General features: G+C 39.9%; 1 protein-coding gene across 10 annotated transcripts in view; it reads left to right on the top strand.

Annotated features, from left to right (window-relative positions):
- Positions 1-342: 342 nt before the first annotated feature.
- Positions 343-27,694, top strand: part of Scn8a (sodium voltage-gated channel alpha subunit 8) — a 124,981-nt gene continuing 97,629 nt past the window's right edge. For 8 of the 10 annotated variants that reach the window (XM_042668813.1, XM_042668812.1, XM_042668808.1 and 5 more), the window contains exons 1-3: positions 398-673; positions 23,051-23,169; positions 26,833-26,922. In XM_042668813.1, coding sequence (XP_042524747.1) covers positions 398-673; positions 23,051-23,169; positions 26,833-26,922 — 485 coding nt within the window. Of the gene's footprint in view, positions 674-23,050; positions 23,170-26,832; positions 26,923-27,694 lie in introns of all 10 variants that reach the window. The other 2 variants (XM_042668809.1, XM_042668805.1) reach the window with 1 other exon arrangement.

Below are 27,694 nucleotides of genomic sequence, written 5' to 3'. Positions count from 1 at the left end.
GACTTATTAGTTTAAAATAGACCTTCCTGAAGGATATGGAACATATCTCCTTCATGTATGTGATTCCTCACTGTGAATTGGATCTAAGTAAATGTGATAAATATTAGCAATCTAAGAGATTCCTATCTTTCCATCTCGATGACTGGTCATTCCCTTGAGGGGCAATTGTGAATGTCACCTAGGATATTCATAGTGTACATTGCCTAAGAAAAAAAGAACTGTGTCCTGGAGGAAAATATATGTTGCAAAGGTTGTGAATAAAGGTTGAGAGTAAGATGGTTTAGTCTGACTTCTTTCTAGAGCAGTGATTGATTAATGCTGCCTGTGTTGCTGTTTCTTCCAGAGCTGACCTGTCCTGGATGCAGCATAACTAACGAAGCTGCTGCAGGATGAGAAGATGGCAGCGCAACTGCTCGCACCACCAGGCCCTGATAGTTTCAAGCCTTTTACCCCTGAGTCACTGGCAAACATTGAGAGGCGCATTGCTGAGAGTAAGCTCAAGAAACCACCAAAGGCCGATGGCAGTCATCGGGAAGATGATGAGGACAGCAAGCCCAAGCCAAACAGTGATCTGGAAGCAGGGAAGAGTTTGCCTTTCATCTACGGTGACATTCCCCAAGGCCTGGTTGCAGTTCCCCTGGAGGACTTTGACCCATACTATTTGACGCAGAAAGTGAGTTGGAGGAGACACAGCCGCAAATGCCCCTTCCCTGGCAGGCTGCAGGAAAGGGGGGAAGTGGTGCCTCTCCCAGAGGTGGGGAAGTAGCTAGCCTTTGTTTCAGGTCTGCTTTTCAGAGTTAAGTTTTCTATTTGTTTACTGCTAAGGGTCATGTGTGATCTTCCTGCTTGTCAAGTCTGTTAATACAATTTCTGGTTTGGACTCAAGACCAGATCACAAAAAGTTTTCTTTTTATAGATGCTGGAAGTAGTGGCTAGGGGTACAGTACTTACTGCTTATCTAGCCTATGTGACAACCCTAGTATCCTCAATACTGCAGGAAAAAAAGAAAAAGAAAGAGAAGAAAGAGAAGGGAGGGAAGGAAGGAAGGGAAGGAAGGAAGAAAGGAAGGAAGGAAGGAAAGAAGTGAAGGGAAGGGAGGGAGGGAGGGAGGACAGGCAGGCAGGCAGGCAGGCAACAAAAAAGAAATGAAACAAAGATCATTTATTATTAGAGTTCAAAAAAGCTTAGGCAGTATAGACCCATGGAGTCTCAGCAGAGCCTGTGGTTAATATAGTAGAGGTGATGGGATCATACTCTTGTCTTCTCTGTGACATGAGAGTATTGCTGGTGATGAGAGGAATAGAATGAAACACACTAGGCCAAGGAGGAGAACTCCAGGCCTTTGGTCTTGATAATGCAGTTGTCTATAGATTGTTGTAGCCAACTTCTGCTACTCCTGTGGACAGGGAGCATAGGTAAAAGAAAAAGCAGTCTTCATTTGGCTAATGGATTGAAACTTAAAAAAAAAATTGACCAAGTTTTAGAGTTTTATTCTTATGATTTTCTCCTGAAACAAGTATAAATACAGAAGCAAAGCCTCCTGGATGATTAGCCATTAAGTCTTGAGGACTAACATCCTACACTGTTTTAAAGGACCACTCAGTCAGCTTGTTATTTAAAGACTTAGACTGATAGGGTTTTTCCAGATGAAAGGAGGGGAATGGGTTTATTTAATTACATATTTACAAATATAAAGCTTAATTGTCTCTGCCCTTATAAACTGTCCTTAACTAAATTGCTTTTTAGCCTTTCAGCTTTGGAAGAAAATTGAACTTCTGTGGCTTGCTAACGGGGCAGAAATAAAAGATCTAGCTGTAGTTGTAGAGAAAGTAGTTAAAATGTTCTCTGCACAAAGTGGCTATTACAATGCACAACAGATACCTAGTAGCGGAAAAAAATGGAACCAGTAATCAAAATCTTACAAGTTTAAGGAATAAAACATGATAAAATAAAATAAGATATGTTTTTTAAATAATAGTAATTATTATTATTATTATTTTGGTTGTGGGGTTTGAACTCTTTATCTCCAATTAACCACCAGAATACCGGAAGTTTCACTGTGGCTCAAGTGGTAGAGCGCTCACTTTGAGCTGAAGAGCTCAGGGACAGCACCCAGGCCCAGAGTTCAAGCCTATAGCCAAAAAAAAAAAGTCTTACGGACTTTCTTACCCAGGCTGGCTTTGAACTGCAATCATCAACTCTCAGTCTCTTGAGCCACCAATGCCCTCCTTGAAAGTTCTTTTAATGAGGAAATTTTCAATTGTTTGAAAATAATATGATAGCGAGGCGCTGATAACTACACCTATAATACTGAGATCTGAGAATTGTGGCTCAAAGCCAGCCCTGGCAGGAAAGTCCCTTAGATCCTAATCTCCAATTAACTACCAAAAAGCTGTAAATGGAGCTCAAGTAGTAGAGTGCTAGCCTTGAGCAAAAGCCTTGGGGACAATGTTGAGGCCATGAATTCAAGCCCCAGGATGAGTACCAAATAATAACATAACAACAACAATAATAAAAAATAACAATAATATGCTAAATCAGGCCCTGGTGGCTGCCACCTGTAATCCAAGCTACCCAGGAGGCTGAGATCTGTGGATTAGAGTTCAAAGCCAGCTCAAGCAGAAGAGTCCATGAGACACTTTCAACAGCAAGAAGCCTGAAGCAGAGGTATGGTTCAAATTGTAGAGTACCAATATTGAGCAGAAAAAGCAAAGGGAGAGCCAACTCACTGAGTACCCACACCAAAAAACAAAAAACAAACAAAAAAAACCCCATCAAAACAAAAGTGTATGTGTGTATGTGTGTATGCGTTGTTTCATATATTAAATGTATATGTACACATACATATATGTACTTGCAGAACCTCACTGCATTGCAATACATTTTACTAAGTAGGTCTTGCTAGGCTAAATTAGGAAGGCCTCCCCTCCACAGAAGCACACTGGGAATTAACCCACAAATCAAAAAATCATAAGAGTGAAAATGGCTTTAAGAGGACATTCCTTTACATTTGTTTTTTCAAGATTCACCTTAAATAATTCTTGGCAAAATACAATCTCTTTTTTCCACTAAATGATACCAGTGGAATCATTTACCTTTTCCTCAGGCCTCATTTTCTTACTCATCTTTGTGACTGTCATAGGAACTAATTTCTTCTTTTCTTTTCTTTCTTGTAGGGGTAATAGAAAACCAGTTCTCTAATAGTAAAAATTTCGTAATAGGTTTCATTCCTAAAGAACCTAGGACAGTAAAAATTGTGTATCCCATTTTCTGTTTTCTGTTGGTGCTGCTTAGCTCTCATAAGCTCCTGAGGTCTTTCTTGGTTTCACATTGACTTTCCCAGGCTGAATCATCCTCTCTGACTTGCCTTACTCACATCTCAGAAATATTTCTTTTCTTTGGGCTTCTTGATATTCTGCTGTAATGCCTCTTTCTTTGGCTGGCTTGCTTATTTACTTGCTTGTTTGTTTATATCTATCTATCTATCTATCTATCTATCTATCTATCTATCTATCTATCTATCTATCTATCTATCTATCATCACCTTTGAGTTTTTGTTAGATGTTTGCTTCAAAGGAACATTTAAATGGTTTGAAAAGATGTTTGGTAAAGTCCATCATTTATACCTGTCCCTCATCTGCCTACTTTCTCCTTACACGTGTACCCACTGATAACAGTATCTTCCAGAATTTCTTTATGTATGTATACTCAAAGCAAATACATTTTTTTTCAGGAACTTTACTTAAACATCTTTGTTCATAGTTTTCTTCCCACTGTTTTCTTAAGCCTAAGTCTTAATTTTGTTCCTTGTTCTATCTTCTGTCATACTATGAAAGCTTATCAATGTCAATTCTCAATTCATTTCATCCTTCCATAACTTGTTTTAATGAATCAAATCAAGGACTTTTTTTCTACTCCTCAGAATTTCTCTCTTTACTATAGAATATACTGTCTAATGCTTATTAATAACTTACTGGATTTTAAGTGGCCATATATAATTCTAGTAACTATCTTGAATAGGCAGTAAGAAAGTCTGTAGATTAAAATGCTAGGCTTAGTAACACATATCTCTAATCCCAGGAGACAGAGGCAAGGGGATATGAGTTAAAAGCCAGCTTGAGCTATGAATATAGAGACACAGTCTTACAAACACACACACACACACACACACACACACACACACACACACACACACACACACGTCTAGGGTTAGTTTGAAAGAATTATTTCCTAACTGGTTTGCACCCCTTTTCCCACTTCTTAGAATTGATCATTGTGTCCTTTTTATTTCATAGTTGTGCCCTGTTGAAAGATTTATAAACAAAGTATAGGATTGATGGATGGATGTAGCACATTCTTACTACATTCAGCATTTATATAGCTTCCTAAAGTTCAATTTACCTTCAACTCATCATATAGACCTTTTTCTGCAAAGTGGAGTCCAGTTAGAGTCATAGAAAATTATAATCTCATGGCATTAGACATCATCTAGTTTAGTCTCTTCATTTTATAAATTTTATAAGGTGAATCAGTTTGTTGAAAGCTAGCACTACTGTTAGTGCTAGAACTAGTACTAGAACTCATGCTTCTAATTCTCTATCACATTTTTCTAGTTTTCCACTTTAGATTTTTTTTTAGTTGTGGGTTGAACTCAGGGCCTGGACACTGTCCCTGAGCATCTTTCTGCTCATGGCTAGTTTCTACCCCAGCGCCACTTCCAAGTTTTGAGTCATGAATTGGAGATAAACAGTCTCACAGGGACTTGGCTTCCTGGGTTGGCTTCAAACCACTATCCTCAGATCTCAGCCTCCTGAGTAGCTAGGATTACAGGTGTGAGCTACCACACCTGGCTTCTTCAAATTTTTTAATAGCTTCAGTTGATCCTCAAATGACAGAGTTCTACTGAAGCTAGACAGACAAATATTGGAAACAGAAAACATCATTTGCATCTGTAATAATTGTTATGATTATTAAGCTTCCTTTAGGTGGGTTCTAAAGAGCCCAGTGCAATGAGCTGTGCTTCTAGGGAAGAGGAATCTGTTCATGTTATCCCCAGTCATCTAGCAGCCCTAGACAAACATTGCTGCAAATTGTTCTCATGCACTCTTGAGACTGTTTAATGCCTCTACTTACTACTACTTTTTAAAGGAGGATTATCTCCTTTTTACCACAGTCTTTCCCCAGAATGGTATAATAGAATACCTTAGTTTTAGCTTCAGCTTTGTCTCAGCTGGGCCAAATCATTTAAATTTTCTGTGTTTCAATTTCATGATCTACAATAAGCACAATAAAATGGACCTGTGGGGGCTGGGAAGGTGGCTCAGTGGTAGAGCGCTTGCCTTGCACTCATGAGGCCCTGGGTTCGATTCCTCAGAACCACATAAGCAAAAAGAAAAAAGCCAGAAGTGGCGATGTGGCTCAAGTGGGAGAGTGCTAGCCTTGAGCTGAAGAGCTGAGGGACAGTGCCCATGCCCAGAGTTCAGGCTCCACGACTCAACCCAAAATAAATAAATAAATAAATAAAATGGACCTGTGTCTTTGTTTTCCTAATTGTATTTCATACCTTTTTAATTTTTTTAACTTTTTATTGCTTTTATAACAGTGATGTACAGAGGGGTTATAGTTACATAAGTCAAGTAATGAGCACATTTCTTTTTGAACAGTGTTAGCTCTTTCCTAGTTTTCTCCCAATTTTCAATTTTTCCTTCTGAACACCCCCTACCCCAAATTGTATATTTCATTTTCAGTATAGTGTCTATGAGTATTACTGCTGCATTTGTTCACCCTTCGTCACTACATCTTTTTTTGTTATTGTTGTTAGTCATGGGGCTTGAACTCTGGGCCTAGATGCTGTCCCTGAGCCCTTCAGCTCAAGGGAGAACTCTACCACTTGAGCCACAGTGCCACTTCCAGTTTTCTGGTGGTTAATTGGAGATAAGAGTCTCATAGACTTTCCTGCCTAGTCTGGCTTTGAACCAAGATTATCAGATCTCAGCCTTCTGAGTAGCTAGGATTACAGGCTGACCAGTGGTACCCAGCTACAACATCTTTTTTTTTTTTATGGTATTGGCATTTGCTTGCTCATCTAACTTGCTCAACTAGCACTTGAGCCATGCTTCCAGTCCTGCTTTTTTCCAGTTCCTTCATAGACAGTCTTACGGACTTTTCTGCTATGCCGGCTTTGAACTTTCATCCTTTATATCTCAGCCTCCTGACTAGCTAGGATTACTGTTGTGAGCCATTGGCTCTCAGCTTGTATTTCATACCTTTGCCTATCACTTGTTACGTTTTAGGTGTGGCAAACTACTTTCTGTTTCTTACTATGTCTTCACTTTGCGGTCTCCATCTCTTCTTGGAATGTGCTACGTTCTTCTAACTTCACCTTTTGGAATGCTATCCATTTGTCTAGGCCCAGCCTAATGGTCACTTCCTTAACTTATGGCTTAACTTGATGCTTCTGCACCAGACTTGTCTGAACTTTCTTTTTCTTTTTTTCTTGTTATTGTAAAGGTGATATACAGAGGGGTTACTGCTATCTAAGTCAGATAATGAGCACATTTCTTTTTGGACAATGTTACCCCTTCCTTCACTCTCTCCCAGTTTTTCCCTCCCACTCCTTTTGAACTTTTATATTGCATTTAGGTCCTAAATTCTCAGAAGAAAAGGTTGTTGTAAGTTTCACTCAGTTTAGGTTACCTCATTTCCCAACATTCTTTACAGTTTTCTCCTTACCTCACTAAGATTAGTGTCATCAACTTCCTCAAATGAAAACTCACAAATCTCAGTCTCTCTTTCTCTCTGTTTCTTCCTGCTCCTCTTTGTTTCTCCTCTCTTTCACCGTTCCCCCCCTCTCAGTTCCATGAGGTCCTGAGACATTCCTTCCTATTCTTATTTTTGCACCCTTTCACCAGGTGTACAGAGCAGAGCCAGGCTGTTAATGGGAGATTTATGTCTGTGCAGCATGACTTGGGGTATTACTAATGATCTGTTCTGTTGCCTACTTTAGCACAACCTAGATGTTGCTTTCTGTTTTAAATTTAACACTACGTATTTGTAAAACTTTGATTTATGTTATAGTTAAGGTTTCTTTCAACAATACAAGAAATTAAAGGGGTATTTCAGTTAACTTTATTTAGCAAATCAAATCAAAACAAATGCTTATGTAACAGTGAGAAGCGGGCTGTTTTCAGGGTGTTTGATGAATGATTACATACATAGGGTTATTATTCACTAGCCAAACATGATTAGGTAGCGGGAAAGGAAATTAAGCATTTCTAAGTCAGATTCCTTTTTTACACCTCCAGCATTGGACCAAGAATTGGAAAATCTTATTTCTGATCCCATTCCTATCTAATTCCAGCTGATCTTGGGTGTGTCATTTAACTGTTCAGTCACCAATCTAGAAGATTAAGATTATACTAAAAATTGATATCCTACCTATTTTACAGAGCTGTTGTAAAGATCATCGCTGACTAGCTTAAATAAAACTAAATAACCCATTACCTCAAATGTGCCTCATTTTCTTCATAGTACTTAACATTTGTATATGGTATATTTGTTTTTTGTTTTTTGTTTTCTTATATCTCCACCAGTGGGAATCGTGATCACTCTCTAGTAAACATTCAATCAACATTTGTTAAATAAATTAACTTTATAAGATAATGCATATGGAAGCCATACGTTTCTAAGGACTGTGCATATGAAAGGTGATATTAGGAAATTTTTCATAATGAAAACTTTCCTCTTCCGAAATGAATTGTACTCTAGAAGATAGAAGACTAATTACTAGCATGATTTCATTTCTTTGTCAAAGAATTGGTTATGTTTAGGATCTAATCATGTTTTCTGATGTTTTAGGTACATCTTCAGAGGACTAGATCAGTGTTAGTTGCCACCAGGCTTATCATATGTATCACAGAATCTTAGAATGGACTTTGTCACTAGATAACAGCCTCTAAGAGTTGAATGTCTTGAATGTCTTGTTGATAAAAGTATGTATTACATAAACCTTCTGTTAGGCACATCTCACTTTAAGTGTTTTACTGTCTGCTTGTGTGAGTTATCCTCTTACTTGAATGTAAAGGAAGTAAGAGAAACTGATGTAGAATATGCACCAATTTGGGTGGCCTCATATAAATGTGATCAATTCATTCAGCAAGTATTTCTTTTAGGCATTCAGTTCTCTTTGGGAAAAAGGAGATCAACAAAGGCCTTTCTTTACTTTTAAGTAGCTTGTAATATAATAGCAGGTAGTATGTGTATGTCACATTTGACAAGGTGTCCCTGGGACAATTTCAAAGCAGAAATAGTATTGAATTGGATTTTGGAGTTTATAAATGAAAGGTGGACTAAATTATTCTAAGCAGAGAGACAAGGACACAGTATATAAGGAAAGGTCTGATTTGATTGGCATGTGGGGAATAACTGAGAAGCCTGGGAAGGAGCTGGAATCTAGTCATGGAAAGCTGAGAAAGTTAGGCCCAGAAGTTTGTTGTTTGCTTGGTGAGCAGTAGGGGAGCTACTCAGAGTCCTAAGTGGGTTAAGAGTTCGTTGTAGCCCACTTTTTGAGGTGAATGTGGTAATGATATGTAGGATGGGTCCAAAGGAAAAAGAAGTGGGATGGCAAGTTGAGCCATAAGGTAATGAGTGTCCGAATTGGGAATTAAGGGGAATAGATGTATTTAAGAAGTAGTACAGAGATGATGTGATAGGATTTTGTGATTGATTGCGGAGGGTTCCATACCCTGGGGAAGAAACCAGAAGTTTATGTACTCTTGTAATTTAATTTTTGTTAGGGAAACATGTAATAAACATGCAAAAAGAAATAAAATGTATTAATGAAGATAATATACTCCAGTCATGGTCAAGTACTTTGGTGGTTTAAGCTGCTTTTTAGCATAGCACAGAGACTGAACTTGGAGAGTCCAGTAAAATCAGAAGGTACATGATTTCTCAAATATTCAGTGCCTCAAATAGGTGTTTAACAAGTAGCAAATTATAGTCTTTAAAAGAACCCAAGCTGAGTACCAGTAGCCCGTGCTGTAAACCTATCTACTCAGGAGGCTGAGATCTGAGGATTGAGTTCAAAGCCAGGCTCAAGTACATGAGGCTCTTATCGTAAATATGCCAGCCAAAAAACAAAAACAAAAACCAAAAATAGATATTCCGAGTTGCTTAAAAGCCAGTGTTGTCACTCTGTTGATTTTACTAATTATCTATTCTTATATGGATAGGAGTCCAGTATGTCTTAGAATCTGTGTGAGCTATGGGGTACCTGCAGATAAACCTAGCATTTTCTCCAGACAAGAGCCTCAAATCTTCTTAAGCCTTTTATAAGCACTAAATTTTGATCCCAAAGTTCTGAGCTACCTATGTTCAGCTTTTACTTGAATTCTGGGATGTTGTTAACCAGTTGGTCACAGCTATTGTGATCACTACTCACTGGTAGCTAGTTTTAGGAACTAGTTTCTGTTGGCTTCTCCAGGATGTGAGTTGTAGAATTCTTTTATTTTAATAAAATTAGACTTGTTGAGTAGAATTATTTAATAATGCCTATTTTAATGTTGAAGAATGTCTCAAGATTATGATGTTGATAGCTTCCTGGCAATAATTAGCTATAAAAGTCCTCCCTAGTCAAGGAGACTAAGACTTCTTTTAACTAATTGTTACCTAATTCACAGAAATGTTGAAAGTGGTTCTTTTTATATAGTCCCAGTTGATTCATGTTAAGATTAAGGCTGGTATTTAAGGTCAGTTCTGCAGTAGAATTTTTGGTAAAATCTTTGCAGATGGATTCATTGAGACTGAAAAGTTTTTACCTATGGGACAAGTTTAAACAAAATGCTCCTTTTACAGGTAGAGGAGGAGAAGATGCCTGTCTGGTGTTCAAGACCAGTCCCCTCTCTCCTGCCATTTCCCTGTGCCTTACTACTGCCTCAAGTTCTTGATTATACCTTCTTCTGTTTGTGTCTTTTATTTCTCTCTCCTCTTAGCTCCTTCCCCCCCCCCCCCGCCTCCCAGTCTGTGAACATACCCAAAGCCTGTTCCATATCCCTCTTACTCCTCAATCCTCACAATCTGACTACTTCTTCCCCTTCTCCTCCATGATGTTTTCAGGATAATGTAAGATCTCAAATAGACACATCTAGGGTATTTTATAAGTTTTTATTTCATTGAGCAGCTCTTCTATGCTTGACACTGTTAATTATCCCTGATTCCTTGGCCTAATGGCCCTTATATCTCAGGTTCTTTCCTTTTCTTTCCCCCAGCTTTCCCTCACCTTTCCCTTCCATGTTGACATTCCCCGGGGTTCTGTGCGTGACCCAGAATCCTCTCACTTGTCACTCTCCCTGTGTGATCTCCTCCCTTCTATCAGTACCCCAGAGGCCTCCTGACTGTATCTCCAGTCTCGGCTGTTTCTCCAGTGTTCAATACCTTCCTAGTCACATCTGTCTGGACTTCCTACAAATGACCCAGCATGTTCACAGTGAAATTCAGTTTCTCCTCTCAAACCTATTTTTTTTAATCTTCTGTCCTAATTGAGAATACTAGATGTCATTATTAACTCTCCATTTTCCTATAATTTTGAGGATCATAAGTGTTAGGGAGATACATACAGTAGAATGATACATATATTTAAAAATAAGAAAAAAGTATAGCTCAGAAACATTAGCTTATTTGTTCAAGTTTCCTCAACTATTATGGTAGAGCCTGATTTCCATTCTAGGATGTGTGAATTTAACAGCTGTGGTCTTTTTGCCAGGCTCTGCTTGTCTCTATAGAGGATAGTGCAGAAAAATACTTTGTTTTGCATTTTCACTGTCATTTTTAAGGCATTGTCTGTCATTTTCCATTTCTTCAATAGCAAGTTAGTGCAGTGGCTGTTTTTAGTGTATTTGTTTCCTACAGCATCTTCACTGTAATAACTGAGGCATAGGAAGGGCAAGAAAACATTTCTAGGTTAAAGAATTTTTCTAGGTGGATGAATTGGGAAGAGAAAGGTAACCTTGTAGGTTTAGTTGGGAATCTAACAAAAGGCAGGATATAGCTGCATGTCAGTTTATTTTAGCCTTATCATTTGTGTGTGTATGTGTATTGTGTGCACGAGGTGCCCATCTTTGGGCTTGGACTCGGGCCTGGGCACCGTCCCTAAGCTTTTTTTGCTCAAGACTAGCACTCTACGACTTGAGCCACAGCTCCATTTCTAGCTTTTTAGTGGTTAATTGAGGTAAGAATCTTTCCTGGTTGGGTTAGCTTCAAACCATGTTCCTCAGATCTCAGCCTCCTGAGTAACAATGATTACAAGTGTGAGCCTGAAATTTCTTAATGTCTAAGAGGTTCCTTCATACATTAAGCACATTGGGCCTCATATACTCTGCTTAGCTAAGAAAGTCACAGTAGATGGAAAATTCTTCCCTTCACCAATCTTAAGTATTTTGTACATTTAATGGATTTCATTAAATTTTCATACATGTAAATAATTCACTTTACATTTACCCCTAATTACCCTCTCTTGTCCCCTCTGCTTCTCCCACTGATTGCTTTCCTATTCTCAAATAGTCTCCCTGCTCTCGTATGTGTGCTTAGATCTGCATATAAGAGAAAACACGCATCTTTAAGTCTGGCTTATTTTGCTTAACATGACCTCCACTTCTAGTCGTTTTGCTGCAAGTAACATAATTTCTGTATTTTATTATGGCTGGATAAAATGCCACTGTGTATATTAGATAAATAGAAAGATAGATAAGATAGGTTAGATAGTTATAAATATAGATGGAGATAGAAATAGATAATTTGATACTTTTTTATCTAGTTATCTATTGATAGGCACCTATCAACAACTTGGCTATTGTAAATAGTGCTGTGATAAACATAGGTGTGCAGATGTTTCTGTTATGTGTCGATTTTCATGCCTTCAAGTATATATGCCAAAAAATGGTCTAGCAGTATCATATCATATTTTAAACTGTTTTAGAAAGAACCTCCATACTGATTTCCATAGTGGCTGTACTAATTTATATTCCCTCCAACAGTATAAATCACACACACACACACACACACACACACACACACACACACACACTTAACTCTTTGACAGCATTTTGTATGTGTATATGTACATATGTTTGTGTGTGTGCTGGGGTTTGAACTAAGGGCTTCATACTCTTTCTTGTTCTCAGCTGGTCCTCTACTACTTGAGCCACTTCTAGCTTCTTTGCTGGCTAATTGGAGGTCACAGTCTTACAGATTTGTCTGCCTGGACTGACTTGGAACCTCGATCCTTACATTTCTCAACTAGGATAACAGACATGAGCCACTGTGCCCAGCATTTGTTGTTTGTTGCTTAAAGATAACCATTCTCTCTGGGTAAGAAAACCTGAGTGTAGTTTGGATTTGCATAGGAAGTGGTATTTGAGCTGAACCTCAAACTATTGAAGTATTTTTTAATATTCTGTTGTAGAAGAGGAGAAAGAGTAGTCAAGAAAGGAGAACAGTGTGTACAGAGGCTGAAAGACACAAAAAATGCTGAATTGTGGCATACAGATGTTGTTTGGTAAGAGGAGATAAAGTTAGGCAGGTTGGATACCTATGAGTAGATTTTATTTTCTTCCCAGTCCATTTTCCATGTCCGAAATAAACTCTGGGATCCATGATGCCCCAGTACATCTTTCAAGGGCCTCCCAAGTCCTCTGCACTCCTAGTCTAGTGTGTGCACAGTGCTCTGCTGGTGTGTGTCCGGTTCCTGGATACTAACAGGAAAGCCACCCTTAGAGCTGCAGCAGAGTTGCAACTAATGAGTCACATCTGTATCAGCCACTATCTTAGGGACTTTTTGGTGACCTTTTTATTTTAATCCTCACAACCACTCTATAGTTTGTGCTATCATTCACTACCCCATTTTTTATCAATAAGAAAAGTGAGTCTTAGCAACCCAAAGTTGCCTAAGATCATGACAGCTAGTAAGCCACAGAGCTGGCCTTGACTCCAAGTCTGTGGCCTCACAGCCTTTCAGCCATCTACTGAAAGAGAAGAGAGCAAGAATAGGTCTACAATATAAATTCACTAAAGAGGTTTATATGTTTTATATAATAAACCTGAATTTTAGTCTATCCTTGAGCAACTGTAGTCCATACACCTTAAAAGGTTAATGGGGAACAGGGTCAAAGACAAATTCTTACTGAAGGACAGTGAGAAAGAATGGCCATGGGAAAGATTCAGACTTGCCTGGCCTCTGGGAGCTGGCTCAGCGATGAAGCAAGTGCATAGTGCTACTATTCTGCCAGGTGTAGCTTCCTGTGACCAGGTTGTGGGGGAAGAGTGTCAGGTGCTCCAAATGTGGATTGGGGGGCATGGGGTTACAAGGTCCAACCAAGTGAGCAAAAGCACTTGGAAAATGCAGATGTGCTTGCTCGCATTATCTTCAAGGCTAAGCAGAGAAAAAGACCAGAAACACTTGCTCTGAGGCACCTGAGGGCTCTTATTTTTGTAATTATTAAAGGGATAAAGTAAAAGAGATTTCCTCATTGGACCAGATGATCTGATGGCTAGAACTCTACTTAAAAGCCAGAAAATCTGGATCCTAGTAATGCTCCTGGCCTCTCACTCTGTGAACAGAAGTTAGGCAGATCCCTGTGTACAATGAAGAGCAGATTTGATCAATTGTCTTGAAGGTTTTTGTTTTGTTTTTGTTTTTCATTGCAGGGTGGCATGATAAGCAGGAGTGTAGGCTTTGGAATTCAGCTGTTTTGCTTCTAAGTTTCACAACTTACTAGCTGTATGGTCCTGGGCAAGTTAAATCTCTCTGCCTCAGTTTTATCATTTATAAAATGGTACTGGCCCCAATAAGCAAAAAGAAAAAATCCGGAAGTGGCGCTGTGGCTCAAGTGGTAGAGTGCTAGCCTTGAGCTGAAGAGCTGAGGGACAGCGCCCAGGCCCAGAGTTCAGGCCCCCCGACCGGACCCAAAAAAACAACAACAAAAAAATAAAAATAAAAAAATAAAATGGTACTGGTTGCTGTGAGACATTTATAAAGTATCTTAGTAGAATGCCTATTGCATCATTCATATATATCATATTATTATTTCTTCAAGGAGATTTGTAAATAAAATCAGCGACTAAAATGATTTTTTTTAAGTATGGGATTTAGAAGTCTCTCTTACTTGGTTCTCAGTGCAGTGCAGTAGAGACCTGAAAGATGAGTATTCTCAATATCCATATAGTTCAAATAAGCTTAGATATTTTCTGAGTCACCAATTTGCTTCCTTAGTTGAGCATTTCTTTTTTGTTATTTTGCTTTGCCCATCCTGAACTCAGGTCCTCATACTTGTTCAGTTTGTCTTACTTGCTCTGCTGGAGCTCTGCCACTGAGACACACTTCTAGCCCAGCTATTTTAGTGGTTATTTTGGAGAGGGGAGTCTCTCACTTTTCTTCCAAAGCTGGCTTTGAACCATGATCTTCAGGTCTCAGTTTCATGAATAGCTGGGATTACAACATTGAGTCACTTGTGCCTAGCTCTAATTCAGCTACACACTGGAGCGGTGTACAGTATTGTAATTTCACCCATTGGGCAAATCAACAGTAAGATATCAATACTCTTTAACATGAGTTAGTCATTTTGACTTGACAGCTCATTTGTTTCTGACGTAGAATCTATTTAGATTCTGTTTTATATTTTTCTCTTTTTGAAACAAGGAATTTTTTTAACATAGTCTCATTATGTAGCCCAGCCTGACCTTATTATAAATCTGAGGCTGCCTCTAACTCATGATCCTCTACTTCAACCTCTCAGGTACTGGAATTACAGGCATGCACCATGCCCAGATAAAACAAAGAACTCTGTGTGTGTGGGGGCTCCTGTGTGAGTACATATGCATGTGTGTATGAACTCAGAACCTAGGCACTATCCTGTAGCTTTTTTTGCTCAGGACTAGCACTCCACCACTTGAGCCACAGCCATACTTCTGGCATTTTATTGATTAATTGGAGAGAAAAGTTTCAGATTTTTCTGTCCCTGCTGGTTTTGAACCAAGATCATCAGACCTCAGCCTCCTGAATAGTTACGATTACAGGCATGAGTCACCAGTGCCCATCCAACAAAAGAACTTTTGAAAGAATAATTTATTTGTTGTTCACTATATTGTACACACATCCACATCCACATCCACACACAGTTACTCAGAAGAGAACGCCAAATTGCCTTTGATTAGTTGACAATTGACCAGTTGCCTAGTTAGAAGAACATAGTTTTGAGAGAATATGGTACATATGATAGATTCAGGCAGGCAAAACATTAAGGACTCAGAGTCAGCTGAAAAATACAGAGGGCCAAGTAGTTTTAGAGATTTAAAAAGTTTTTGTTGGGGCTGGGAAGTTGGCTCAGTGGTAGAGCGCTTGCCTTGCATGCCTGAGGCCCTGGGTTCGATTCCTCTCAGCACCACATAAGCAAGAAGAAAAAAGCCAGAAGTGGTGCTGTGGCTCAAGTGGTAGAGCGCTAGCCTTGAGCTGAAGAGCTTAGGGACAGCGTCTAGGCCCAGAGTTGTTGTTGGTCATGGGGCTTGACCTCTGGACCTGGGCATTCCCTCAGCTCTTTAGCTCAAGGCTAGTGTTCTACCACTTGAGCCACAGCGCCACTTCTAGTTTTTGGTGGTTAATTGGAGATAAGAGTCTCATAGACTTTTCTGCCCAGGCTGGCTTTAAACCATGATCCTCAGATCTCAGCCTCCTGAGTAGCTAGGATTAGCTAGGCACTAGCCACTGGTACCCAGTGAGGTCAAAAAAATTTTAAGATCTAAGATGCAGATTCTAGAAACAGTCATAAATCAGTACCAATAACGGTATAGTCAGATAGACTCCAAGGATCTTAATCCCTAGCTGTCCTCTTATAATTTAGTTAGATCTTTAGAGAGCCCTGGTAATGTGTTAGAGCCAGAAGGTTATCAGTTGCCTGTGGGTTACAGTAGTGATAACCTCTCAGAAGGCAGAGAACTTGGTTGAGTCACTCTCCTGGGCTATGTGTCCCAAAGTCAGCCAGGAGCTAGGCAATATTGTTTCTCTAGAAAACTTTCTATTCTATAATATGCTCTACTTCTGCATTGAGTACTCTTCCACATAAAGCTCTATTCTAAATTATACTTCTTGTATGGCTAAAAAATTATTCAAATCTTGAGAGTAGAGGTGGGGACATACTCATAATGGACCTCTATATAGTGCTGTGATAACTGTGTATGTTTGCTGCATTACATTTGCAGTGTGGGTTTGTTTGATATGTATATGAATGTGCTTGTACCTGGCCATGCAGTGTCCCTTCCCCTAATTGTGAACCCCAAAGAGAAAATATCTTATCCTAATTTAACAGTGGGCCACTGAATGGTGTGTTCCAAACCCCACAATGCTAATTAGAAATGAAAAGCCTGTGGTTTTTAGAATGCTCATTTTATGCCAGCGTGACACATTTATTAATACTCCATGCCATAATTTGTTGAGTTGTTCCACCACTCTTAATGGGCTTTGTGCTCAAATGTGTTCACTGGCTGTTGTTATAAACTGATATTTCTCCTTGGGCAGTAAACCATAGTCCAATTTCAGTTTTCCTTTAACTCATTTTCTTCACAAAGATCTAATTTAAGATAGATTAAGCAAAATACTAGTGAACTTTATGAGCACCAAGTGATCGTTGCTTAAGATGTATTCTCATAGAATCGAAAGCTTGCCGTCATTCCTACTGTATCTGGGCTTCAAAGGATTGGTATTGAAGCAAGTGTCAAACAAGGAGCAAACCTTTTCTGGATCTTACAACAGTTCAACAATGATGGCAGAAATTTAATTAAGCCATGAGAATGGTCTAAAAGACAATTATATGCATCTGTAAAAGATCAGGATGTCATCAGTCTTCCTGAGAAAAATCAACTTAAGGAAGGAAAGACTCGTGGTCTCAGGGCTTTCAGTCTATGGTGGGCTGGCTTCATTGCTACCAGGCCTGTGGAAAAGCAGAACATCTTGGCAGAAGAGTGTAACAAAGGAAAGCTGTTTGCCTCGTGGGAGCCAGGATGGAGACAGTGACAAGAAGAGTCAGGGTACAACATATACCCTTCTAAGACATGCTCCCAGTGACTACCACCTGAGCACTGCATCAGGGTCTGAGCTTACAATACGTGACCTTTAGTGACATTTTATGTCCAAAACACAACACTAATCATTATCTCTCCTATATTCACTGTCTTTGAAGAGCAGAGGTAGAAGTAGGGGAGAGAGTGCATGGAGAAGTATTATTTAATACAGTCTGCCAAGAGACTGCTCCCTGCTGCCCTCTGCTGACATAAGGTGGTTATCAAGTTAGTATCAAGCACTGCTAGTCCCTGGATGCAAAATATCTAACCCAGGAGACTTCTACTAGATGTAATAAGAAATGTGAATAATATAATAATAGACTTACTCTTCAGATGTATGGCTTACTGCTTTGTCACATTTTATCTGGAACATTCTATGATATTTATAAAACAGAATCATAAATATCAGAGCTAGATTGGGCCTGGCAGACCCAACCCACAGTCCTATCTCTCAATTTATAGATGGGGAAAGTGAGATCTGGAGAGAGGCAGACTCATACAGGCCATAGAGCTAGGTAGAGGTAGGTAAAGAAAGACACACACTAAGAGCGAACTGCTGTTTCCCAGTATCTGGTAAGCACAGATTACTTGATTAATCTGCAGATTTGTTTACCCAGAACCTCTGGAGGTGCAATTTATGAATCTACAGATTCAGATTATTTCTAAGCAATGAGTGAAACAATCAGAAACTGGTACCTGTATGTGCGGTGGGCCAGGTCAACTCTACCATCTGTTTTTATGTGGCCCATAAGCTCAGTATGGCTTTTATATTCCTGAGCAGTTGAAACGTGAAATTACATGCAATTTGGAGTTCGTGAAGTTGTGTTAGCACATAGCCACCCTTGTTTGTTTATGCATTATTTCTGGATACTTTTGCACTGCAGTGGCAGAGATGAGTTGTTGCAACAGAAACAGCACAGCCTGCAAAGCCCACAGCACTTCCCACCTGCGCATTTACACATGAGCTGGCCAATGCTTGTGTATTCTTTCTCTCACTTAAGCACTACAAGTACCAGTGTTAACCAGTTTTAGGGAAATTCCTAAGCTTTAAGTACTTGTGTTGGTCCAAATACTATTCTGCTTTATGCAAAAGCTGCATTTATTTAAAAAAAAAAAAAAACTGGGCTGGATATGTGGCTCAGTGGTAGAGCCTTGCTTTACCAAGCATGAGTCCTGGAGTTCAAACTCCAATACTGCTTTAAAAAAATGCAGTAAGATATCTATAAACCTAATTAATGACAAAATAGGTTTTATTGTAATGCAGCTTGCTACTTATAATATAAAGGATGTGCCTTCATTCCAGGAGACTTAGTGTGGAGTATTATGTTTCTTTCCCTATAAATAGAGAAAAAGGTGCTAGTCACTGGTAGCTCATGCCTGTTATCCTAGCTTCTTAGGAAACTAAGATCTGAGGATACGATTTGAAGCTAGTCCAGGGAGAAAAGTCTATGAGACTCCTATTTCCAATTATCCAAAAAAAACTGGAAGTAGAGCTGTGGCTCAAGGGGTAGAGCACCAGTCTTGAGCAAAAAAAAACAAAAACAAAAACCTAAAAACAAAAAATTAAGTAATGGGAAAATAATAATGTTTTACATGATTTAAAAATATAGGGTATAAATTTTTTTTGGGGGGGGGTCTGGTCGTGGGGCCTGAACTCTGTCCCTCAGCTCTTCAGCTCAAGGCTAGCGCTCTACCACTTGAGCCACAGCGCCACTTCCGCGTTTTTCTTTTTGCTTATGTGGTGCTGAGGAATCAAACCCAGGGCCTCAGGCATGCAAGGCAAGCGCTATACCACTGAGCCACCTTCCCAGCCCCTAGGGTATAAATATTTTGAATGAGGTTTTTATTCTATTTGCAGCACTTCCCAAATTGTGAAATTTCTACTTTACCCCAAAAATGCCCCTAATAAAGCCTCTCTACTTTGAAAAACAAATAAAGTTTACTTAAGATACTTAGTTGTTTTTTTTTTTCAGGATCTTCAATCTCTCACTTGTCAGTCCCTCACTGTATTGACTCTGAAGGCTAGCTACTTAGTTTTTCTTTAGCAAAAGCATAACAGTCTCATCTCCTTAACCTTGCTTTCTTTTTTCCTTTACTCTCAGTTCAGAAAACCCAAATATCTGTTAACCAACTGACAAACATGCATGAAACACCTATCGTATGCAGGCATTGTCTCTGTAATAGGAAATACCTCCATGACACTGGCAGCCTGGTGACCAAAGTAAGAGAAGAGTAGGTAGTTTTTCAAGGGAAGATGAAGAGTAGGTATTTTTTAAATCCCGCTGATTTAAGGGAGGTGATCTCAAGGTAGGTAGGTGATTTCATAAAGGACTGGCTTGGTGATTTTTAGGTCCTGGGACATGGGCCAATAGGCTCTTTCATTGTTGCTTAGCTACTTGATGTAGTGTACCCCAGGGGCTTAAATTTCCCATTCATCAACACCACGTTCATTCTCTGCCATGGGCAATGATATTGCCTCCCAGTCTTGTACAGTAGCTGCTGTGAAGAGGCTGAGCTTGGCATAATATAATGCTCTTTATTGCAGGACCTTCATAGGTGGTGTCCCTCCCCTGAGCTTTTGTAAGAAGCATAGAGCCTAATAATCCTTTCTTCACCCATACTGCATAGGAATATTGTGAGATTGGAAGGGAAGCTTATAGCTGGGCACTGGTGAATCACACCTATCATCCTAGCTACTCAGGAGGCTGAGATCTGAGGATTGCAATTCAAAGCCAGCCCAGGAAGAAAAATCTGAGACTCCAATAACTACTCAGAAAAAGCTAGAAGTAGCACTGTGGCTCAAGTAGGTAGCATGCTAGCCCTGAGCACAAAGAGGCTCAGGGGCAGTGCCCAGACCCTGAGTTCAAGCCTCATGTCCAGCAGAAAAAAAAAAAAAAAAAGAAAGAGAAGCTTATTTGAAAGGCCTGGCATTTTAATGGAGAGAATTGCTATAGAAACACATACTTCAGAGAGGGGGCTTTGGGAAAGTCCTGCTTGTTTATTTCTTTGGGAATCCAAGAAATGGAGCTCTAGGTTTGCCATTGACCCGTTTCAGATCAATCACAGATCTAGGCTTTCTCTGTAGAGGACCCCAGAAGAAGTAGCACACTTTAGTGCAGAAAGAATATTATCACAGCAAGGTCAAATCAACACAAGTTGTATATTGGGCATTTCCAAAATTTGTGTGCTTCCAGACTAGCACTAGCACTGCTTTTCTACTTCTAAAAAAGGAAAAACCCAGAAGATAGAGGAAAGGAACTTCAAAACAAAACAAAACTGCCCATAATGCACAGGAATGCATGGACTGAATATTATATTGAAACTGTGAGCACAAGTGTGAGGTTGATTCCCATCTTCAAAAGGCTTAAAAACCTCATTAAATGAAATGGGTTGTCGTTTGTTTGTTTGTTTTTAAAGTATAACATTAGACTAAAATGGCCTTTATCAGGATAGGGATGCTTCCTTTTTAAAAAAAAATTCTAATTTATTGAGTTTTGATTATGAGAAAATGTTAGATTTTGTCAAATCTTTTGCTTATTCTGCATCTATGAAGATGGTCACATAACTCTCCCTTTTATTATCTGTTATCTTGCATTGGTGGTTTTTCATATATGAAACTAAACTTTTAGGATAAGTTCCATTTGGTCATGCTATACAAATTTTTATATTTAGCTGGATGTGATGTTGGTATTTGTGTTGAGGCTTTTTTTGTCACTGTAAAGGATAATAATCTAGTTTTGTTTTCCTGTGTTATCATTGTCTGGTTTCATTTCAGGATAATACTGACCTTATAGAATGAGTTGGGAAATGTCCCTTTCTCTTCTATTTTTGGAAATTTGTGTTAATTCTTTAAACATTTGGTAGAGCTCATTACTGAAACCATCTGGTCCTGGGATTTTCTTTGTGGGGGTTCATTTTTTAATTCAAGGTGCAGAGAGTATTTATAGTACAATCCTATTTGAGGAAGAGACATGTTGTGTGTGTGTGTGCGTGCGCACAAGTGTGCACGCGTGCACACACACAGTCCTGGGCTTGAACTCAGGGCCTGGGCACTGTCCTTGAGCTTCTTTTGCTCAAGGCTAGAACTCTAGCACTTAAGTCCCAGCTGTTTACATTTATGGTAGTTTAGTGGACATAAGAGTCTCACAGGGGCGGGCGCTGGTGGCTCACGCCTGTATTCCTAGCTAGTCAGGAGGCTGAGATCTGAGAATCATGGTTCAAAGCCAGCCCAGGCAAGAAAGTCCATGAAACTCTTATCTCCAATTAACTACCAGAAAACTGGAAGTGGCACTGTGGCTCAAGTGGTAAAACACTAGCCTTGAGCTAAAGAGCTGATGGACAGTGCCCAGGCCTAGAGTTCAAGCCCCATGACTGGCAAAACAAACAACAAGCAAACAAAAAACAGAAAAACTACTTTGTGATATGCACTTGGCCATGTGTTCTCTATATTTTCTCCTGGCTTATTCTCCTTAGAGACTTCTGGTCTAGTAGGCCCAGACTCTTGCTCCAGTGTTACAGGCCTCTGCTTCTCCTACTCTGTTTTATCCTCCATCAACATGGAGTGATTTGTCAACCCCCTGAAAGCAGCCCACAATTGTATGCTACTGTGCTTTTTTATACAAGCTATACAAGCTATAAGATTCCCTTCCTAGCTATTCCTTTCCCCTCTCTGCCTAATAATTTCTCTTTATTTCTATTTTTTCTTTAAATTCCTTCCCTTGTCAGTACCTCCCCACTCACTCTCCTTTTTTTTGTTGTTGCTGTTGGTTGTGGGGCTTGAACTCTGGGCCTTGGCACTCTTCCTGAGCTCTTCAGCTCAAGGCAAGTGCTCTACCACTTGAGTCACAGTGCCACTTCCAGTTTTCTGGTAGTTAATAAGATAAGAGACTCACAGACTTTCCTGTCTGGGCTGGCTTTGAACTGCAATCCTCAGATCTCAGCCTCCTGAGTAGCTAGAATTACAGGTGTGAGCCACCAGCACCCAGCTGCAGTCTCTTTTTATTAGATATGAATGGAGGAAATTTTCTCTTTCCTGCTCATTTTTGTTTTGAAAATTGTGCTTACCTTGCATCCTAATCATTAGTCCATACATATCTTCCCTAAAAGTACAGTTTTGTATCCATATTGAGTTTTGTGTTCCTAGGGCACAAGGCCTGGCACAGAATAGATGGTCAGAAATATTTGAGTTGAACTCACAAGACCGTACAATCCGGATAGGATGAGCACTTTGAATAAAGACCAGAGTTATGCACTATTATCACCTATCCTGAGGACACACACTAATTTAGCTTGATAGGAAGATTCATGCTGGGAAATACAATTGAATGATTTTTGGCAAGGCTGATATTGGAAGCTCTTAAAAGCCTGATTGAGCAGACTTGGTAAGTAAATATTGATTGAATGAAACACTTTTCTCACTTTCAGTCTTTTCCCAACTCTGTCCTCTTAGTAGGTTAACCCTGACCTCCCCTCTACCCCCAGCATTCTTGTCCTCTCCCTGGGCTCCCTTTCTTCTATAGCACATATCATCATCTAGGTGTGAAAATATGTCTAAAAATCTACTTATTCATTATGTTGTATACTGATTATTTTCCCCATTGGAATTTATGATCCCCAAAGGCCAGGCCTGACTTGATGAGGCCTAACCTCCTACAACATGGGCGCTGTCATTGGTAAACCAATCCTAAATTAGTGACCTGGCTTACATAGTTTAGGTATGATTCAAATGTAAAGTGGCTAAGATTGTGGGGGTTATTTATAATATAAGCTGGGGAAGAGGAGGGAATGAAAGATAGGTTGCCTTAAGGTTTCTTGCATTAAAAACCAAATTCGGGAGTTAAAAAAAAAGTATCTTTGAGTGAGTTTACTTCTTGCCTAGAAAAATATTGTTTGCATGGTGATTTATATTAATGCTTTAATCATTTCTCTTTTTCTTTCTCCACAGACCTTTGTAGTATTAAACAGAGGGAAAACTCTCTTCAGATTTAGTGCCACGCCTGCCTTGTACATTTTAAGTCCTTTTAACCTGATAAGAAGAATAGCTATTAAAATTTTGATACATTCATATCCTTTTCTGCAAGCGTAAGTGTGGAAGCAGCAAAATTGTTTGTGTGTTGTTTCGGTATTTGACAAATGAGTTCTGCATTAAGTTTCTTGCCAATAGAAACCAACCCAGTAGCTGAAGTTTCTGAGTGAAGTTCTGCCAAATCCCAAACTGAACTTTGGCAGATTCTTTTTTTTTTTTTTTAAGATGATGTTACTGAATGCTCCAATTTCATTGGTATCATTATGAAGGTAAATTAAGATGAGACTTTTTATTGAAGTCTTTTGTTTTTTTTATTTTTTAGTAATTTCATCCCATAATAGACTTGTTAATATATTAAGATCTGAAAAAGGGCCAGATATCGTGAGTCATGCCTATAGTCTCCAGAGGCAGAGATGGGAAGAGTCTCAGTTTGAGGCCAGGCAACAAGTCAACAAGCCAAGGTCTGAAAGGAATATGCCTGTGGTCCCAGCTACACAGGAGGCCATTGGTAGGAGGAGAGTATGGTCTGAGAGCAGTCACAGTCCAAAACAAGAGACCTCATCTGGAGAAGTAACTAAAGCATGTAAGGTTTAAGAGGATGACTCAAATGGTAGAGTACTAGTAAGCATGAGTTCAAAACCAGTACTGCCAAGGAAGAAAGACAGGGAGATCTGATAGAATTTTGCAAAAGCTGATTCTTAAATTACAAATAATTTAAGTGAGTGAATGAATGCTTTAGAGATCTGCCTGAATTTTTTTTTTCTTGAGCAGTGGGCTAAAAAAGTATCTGTAAACCCAGGCACCAGTGACTCACATCTCCGGAGACTGTCCAAGCAGGAAAATCCATGAGACTCTTATCTCTAACCAGCCAAAAGCTGGAAGCAGAGCTGTGGCTCAAGTGGTAGATTAATAGCATTGAGTGAAAAACTCAGGGATAGTACCCGGACCCTGAGTTCAAACCCAAATATCAACACATACACACACATATACAAAGACGTGATAGTTCTCAGATGAAATAACCTCCTCAGTGTGGAGGTCTAGATGCAGATTGCAGGATAAATTACTCTTTTCTGAGCCGGGCGCTGGTGGCTCACGCCTGTAATCCTAGCTACTCAGGAGGCTGAGATCTGATGATCGCCATTCAAAACCAGCCTGGGCAGGAGAGACCGTGAGACTCCTATCTCCAATAAACCACCAGAAAACCGGGAGTGGCGCTGTAGCTCAAGTGGTAGAGCGCTTGCTTTGAGCTGAAGAACTGAGGGACAGCGCCCAGGCCCAGAGTTCAAGCCCCATGACTGACAAAAAAAAAAAAAAATATTACTCTTTTTTGGAATCCTCTGCCTTTTTTTTGTTGATACTAGGTTTTGATAGGCCTACCAGCTGCTAGGTAGTTGCTCTATTACTGAAACAAGCCTTCAACCTTTTTTGCACTGATGACTTATTTCTTTACTTATTCATTTTTGAGACAGAGTCTATGTAGCCCAAACTGCCCTTGAACTTTTGATCCTTTCCAGCTCAACCTCCCAAGCATTGGGATTACAGGTATGCACTACCACACTCAGCTCTGCACTGTTTTTTTTTTGGTTTGGTTTGGTTTTTTGCTTTTTTGTCAGTTGTGGGGCATGAACTCTGGGCCTGGGCGTGTCCCTCAGCTGTTCAGCTCAAGGTGAGAGCTCTACCTCTTGAACCACAGCACCCCTTCTGGTTTTCTGGTTGTTAATTGGAGATAAGAATGCCACAAATGGGCTGGGAAGGTGGCTCAGTGGTAGAGTGCTTGCATTGCATGCATGAGGCCCTGGGTTCTAGTCCTCAGCACCACATAAGCAGAAAAAGCCGGAAGTGGTGCTGTGGCTCAAGTGGTAGAGTACTCGTCTTGAGCTGAAGAGCTGAGGGACAGCATCCTGGCCCAGAGTTCAAACACCACAACCTACCAAAAAAAAAAAAAAAAAAGTGCCATGGACTTTCCTGCCCAGGCTGGAGCAGGATGCAATCCTCAGATTTCAGTCTCCTAAGTAGCTAGGATTACAGGCATGAGCCACCTGTGCCCAGCTGCACTGGTTATTTTTAATGTAGGGTCTCACTTCTTGCCCAGGCATACTCTTGGGCCATGATCCACTTATTTTAGGCTTCCTGTTGTAGCTGGGATTAGAAGTGTGTGCCATTATGCCCATTTTCTTTCATTGAGATGGAGGTTCCAAAACTTTTTTGCCTGGGCTGGCCTGGAACCACAGTCCTTTTGATCTCAGCCTCCCATGCAGCTGGGATGATAGTAGTAAATCACCTCACCAAGCTATTGGTTAAGAAGGAGCCTTGTGTGTATTCCTCAGGTGGCCTTGAATTCATCAGTAGTTAGGATTACAAGCATGAACCACCAGCACCTGGCCTTTTCTTCTTTTAAGAAAATTCCACTAGTAAAATAAAGATAGAAATTCCCAAGGAGTGAGTGATGGAACTGGAGGTATGTCTGAAGCATTAGAACACCTGTTCTTAGCAAAAAACCCAAATGAGTATATGAGGCCCTGAGTTTAAGCCCTATAAGACAGACAGACAGACAGACAGACAGACAGACACACACACACACACACACGCGCACACACACACACACACACACACACACACACACGAGTGAGGCAGCAACATTGAGATGGGGATTCCATGCTTGTTAAAGTGACAAGCTTGAATTTGATTAACTTGATGACCTAAAAGTTTAATTTCTCAGTAGACAAAGAGAAAGGGCTGAGAAAACTCCTAGATGGAACCAAAATGACAACAGAAGAGTTTACTCTTCATAAACTTCTGCACACTTGAGAAGGGTCAAACGATTTTGCCCCATCACTTCATTTTTCAGAAGTATGGGGAGAGGATGTCCCTGCTATCCATGCCTGATGTGCCACAACCATATTCAACATACATTGCTCGGCACCATGCTCCCCAAAGAGAATTTAGCCATCTAGAAGAACAAGAAAGAAAAGAAAACCACTGCTTACATAGAGATTTGTAATACTGCGTACTGAAAAGAAGTAATACTGAGTACTGAAAAGTAATTCAGGTTTATATTTTCACCTAATGATTTCGGAGTCTGTACACCGGTAATTTCTGGCTACTATACAAAGTTAAATTATTTAGAGGCTTCTTCCAGAGTTGAGGTAAAAAAATGGTAAGTGAAAGACATGTTTTGTTCAAAAGGAACAGAACAGTGACAGCACTTTTGGGTTTTTTGTTGTTGTTGTTGTTTAAATTGGTCATGGGCTTGAACTCAGGGCCTGGGTGCTGTCCCTGAATACTTTTGCTTGAGGCTAGTGCTCTACCACTTAGAGCCACTTCTAGTTTTTAAGTGGTTAATTGGAGATAAGAGTCTCATGGGGCATTTTCTGTGCAGATTGGCTTCGAATGCAATTCTCAGATCTCAGCCTCCTTGAGTAGCTAGGATTACAGGCATGAGCCATCAGTGCCCAGCCAAATGACAGCACTTGAAAAAAAGCTATTCTGCCCATCTACCCATGCTTCTCTGGCCCAGTGGGGTTACACTTTTCTTATTAGTGACCAGTTTTTATTATCACCTTGCCTTTTCCTCCTCTTCTTTGCTTTGTCTTCCTTCAGGCTGTTGATTTAGGTCGCATGAAATCCCAATGCAAAGTGGATGTTTTCTAAGAAAAAAAAAAAGGCCAGATTTTGTATATTCCCCCTTGACTCTTCTCTACAGTATTTAGCATGATCATCATGTGCACTATTTTGACCAACTGTGTATTCATGACTTTTAGTAACCCTCCTGACTGGTCCAAGAATGTGGAGTAAGTAGCTCATTTTCTTGTCTGCTTGTTTGTTTCAAGGATTTCTAGCCATTGAATCTTACGCTTTGCCACATTTTTACCATCACAGAAAAAAAAAATTACCACCACTGTATTTCACAGAAGGTCTGAAGATACATATGGACTTAGAAAATATCCCTAGAGGTCAATTCTAAAAAGAGCAGGTGTGCTCTGGAAAGTACTGTCCATCACCCCTGTTGTTTCTTATGCAGGCCAGTGCCTTTGCCTGTTACCCTAACATCATCCTGTTTTCTCAATTCCTGAAGGATGTCTTCTCCAACTTTAGGCTTTCCTTTCTTTTTAACTCCTCCAAGGTGAAAAATACCTCTAGGGTCCTCCTGACCTGCTCCAAAATGATCACATACTAGATGGAAGTACAGTGTTACTTCTTTGGATTACCATTCAGCCCCAGTGCAACATCCCAGAGTTCTTGGTGTGGGCAGAGTTCTTGGTGTGGGCAGTTCAACAAGTTTCAGTCAAACATCCTTTGTCCTCCTCTTTCCCATCCTGCTCCAAATTGTACCCACACTTGAGGCAAGTGTTATTTTAAAAGGCTCATTTAAGCCAGGTGTGATGATGTATGTCTATAATCCCAGCACTTAGTGGGGCTGAGGCTGTAAGGTCTCAAGTTCAAGACCAGTCTGGGCAAAGTTAGTAAAGTTAATACAACCCTATCTCAAAAGCAAAATATAATCAAAAGGACTGGGGATATAGCTCATATAGTTGGAATACTTGTCTAGCATGTTCAAGGCCT

The sequence above is a fragment of the Dipodomys spectabilis genome, unplaced genomic scaffold (assembly GCF_019054845.1).
Source record: "Dipodomys spectabilis isolate Male_0828 unplaced genomic scaffold, ASM1905484v1 ptg000477l, whole genome shotgun sequence".
In the NCBI taxonomy this organism is placed as follows: domain Eukaryota; kingdom Metazoa; phylum Chordata; class Mammalia; order Rodentia; family Heteromyidae; genus Dipodomys; species Dipodomys spectabilis.
The sequence above is the reverse complement of the archived record's forward strand: the minus strand, read 5'-3'. Positions and strand labels throughout refer to the sequence as shown.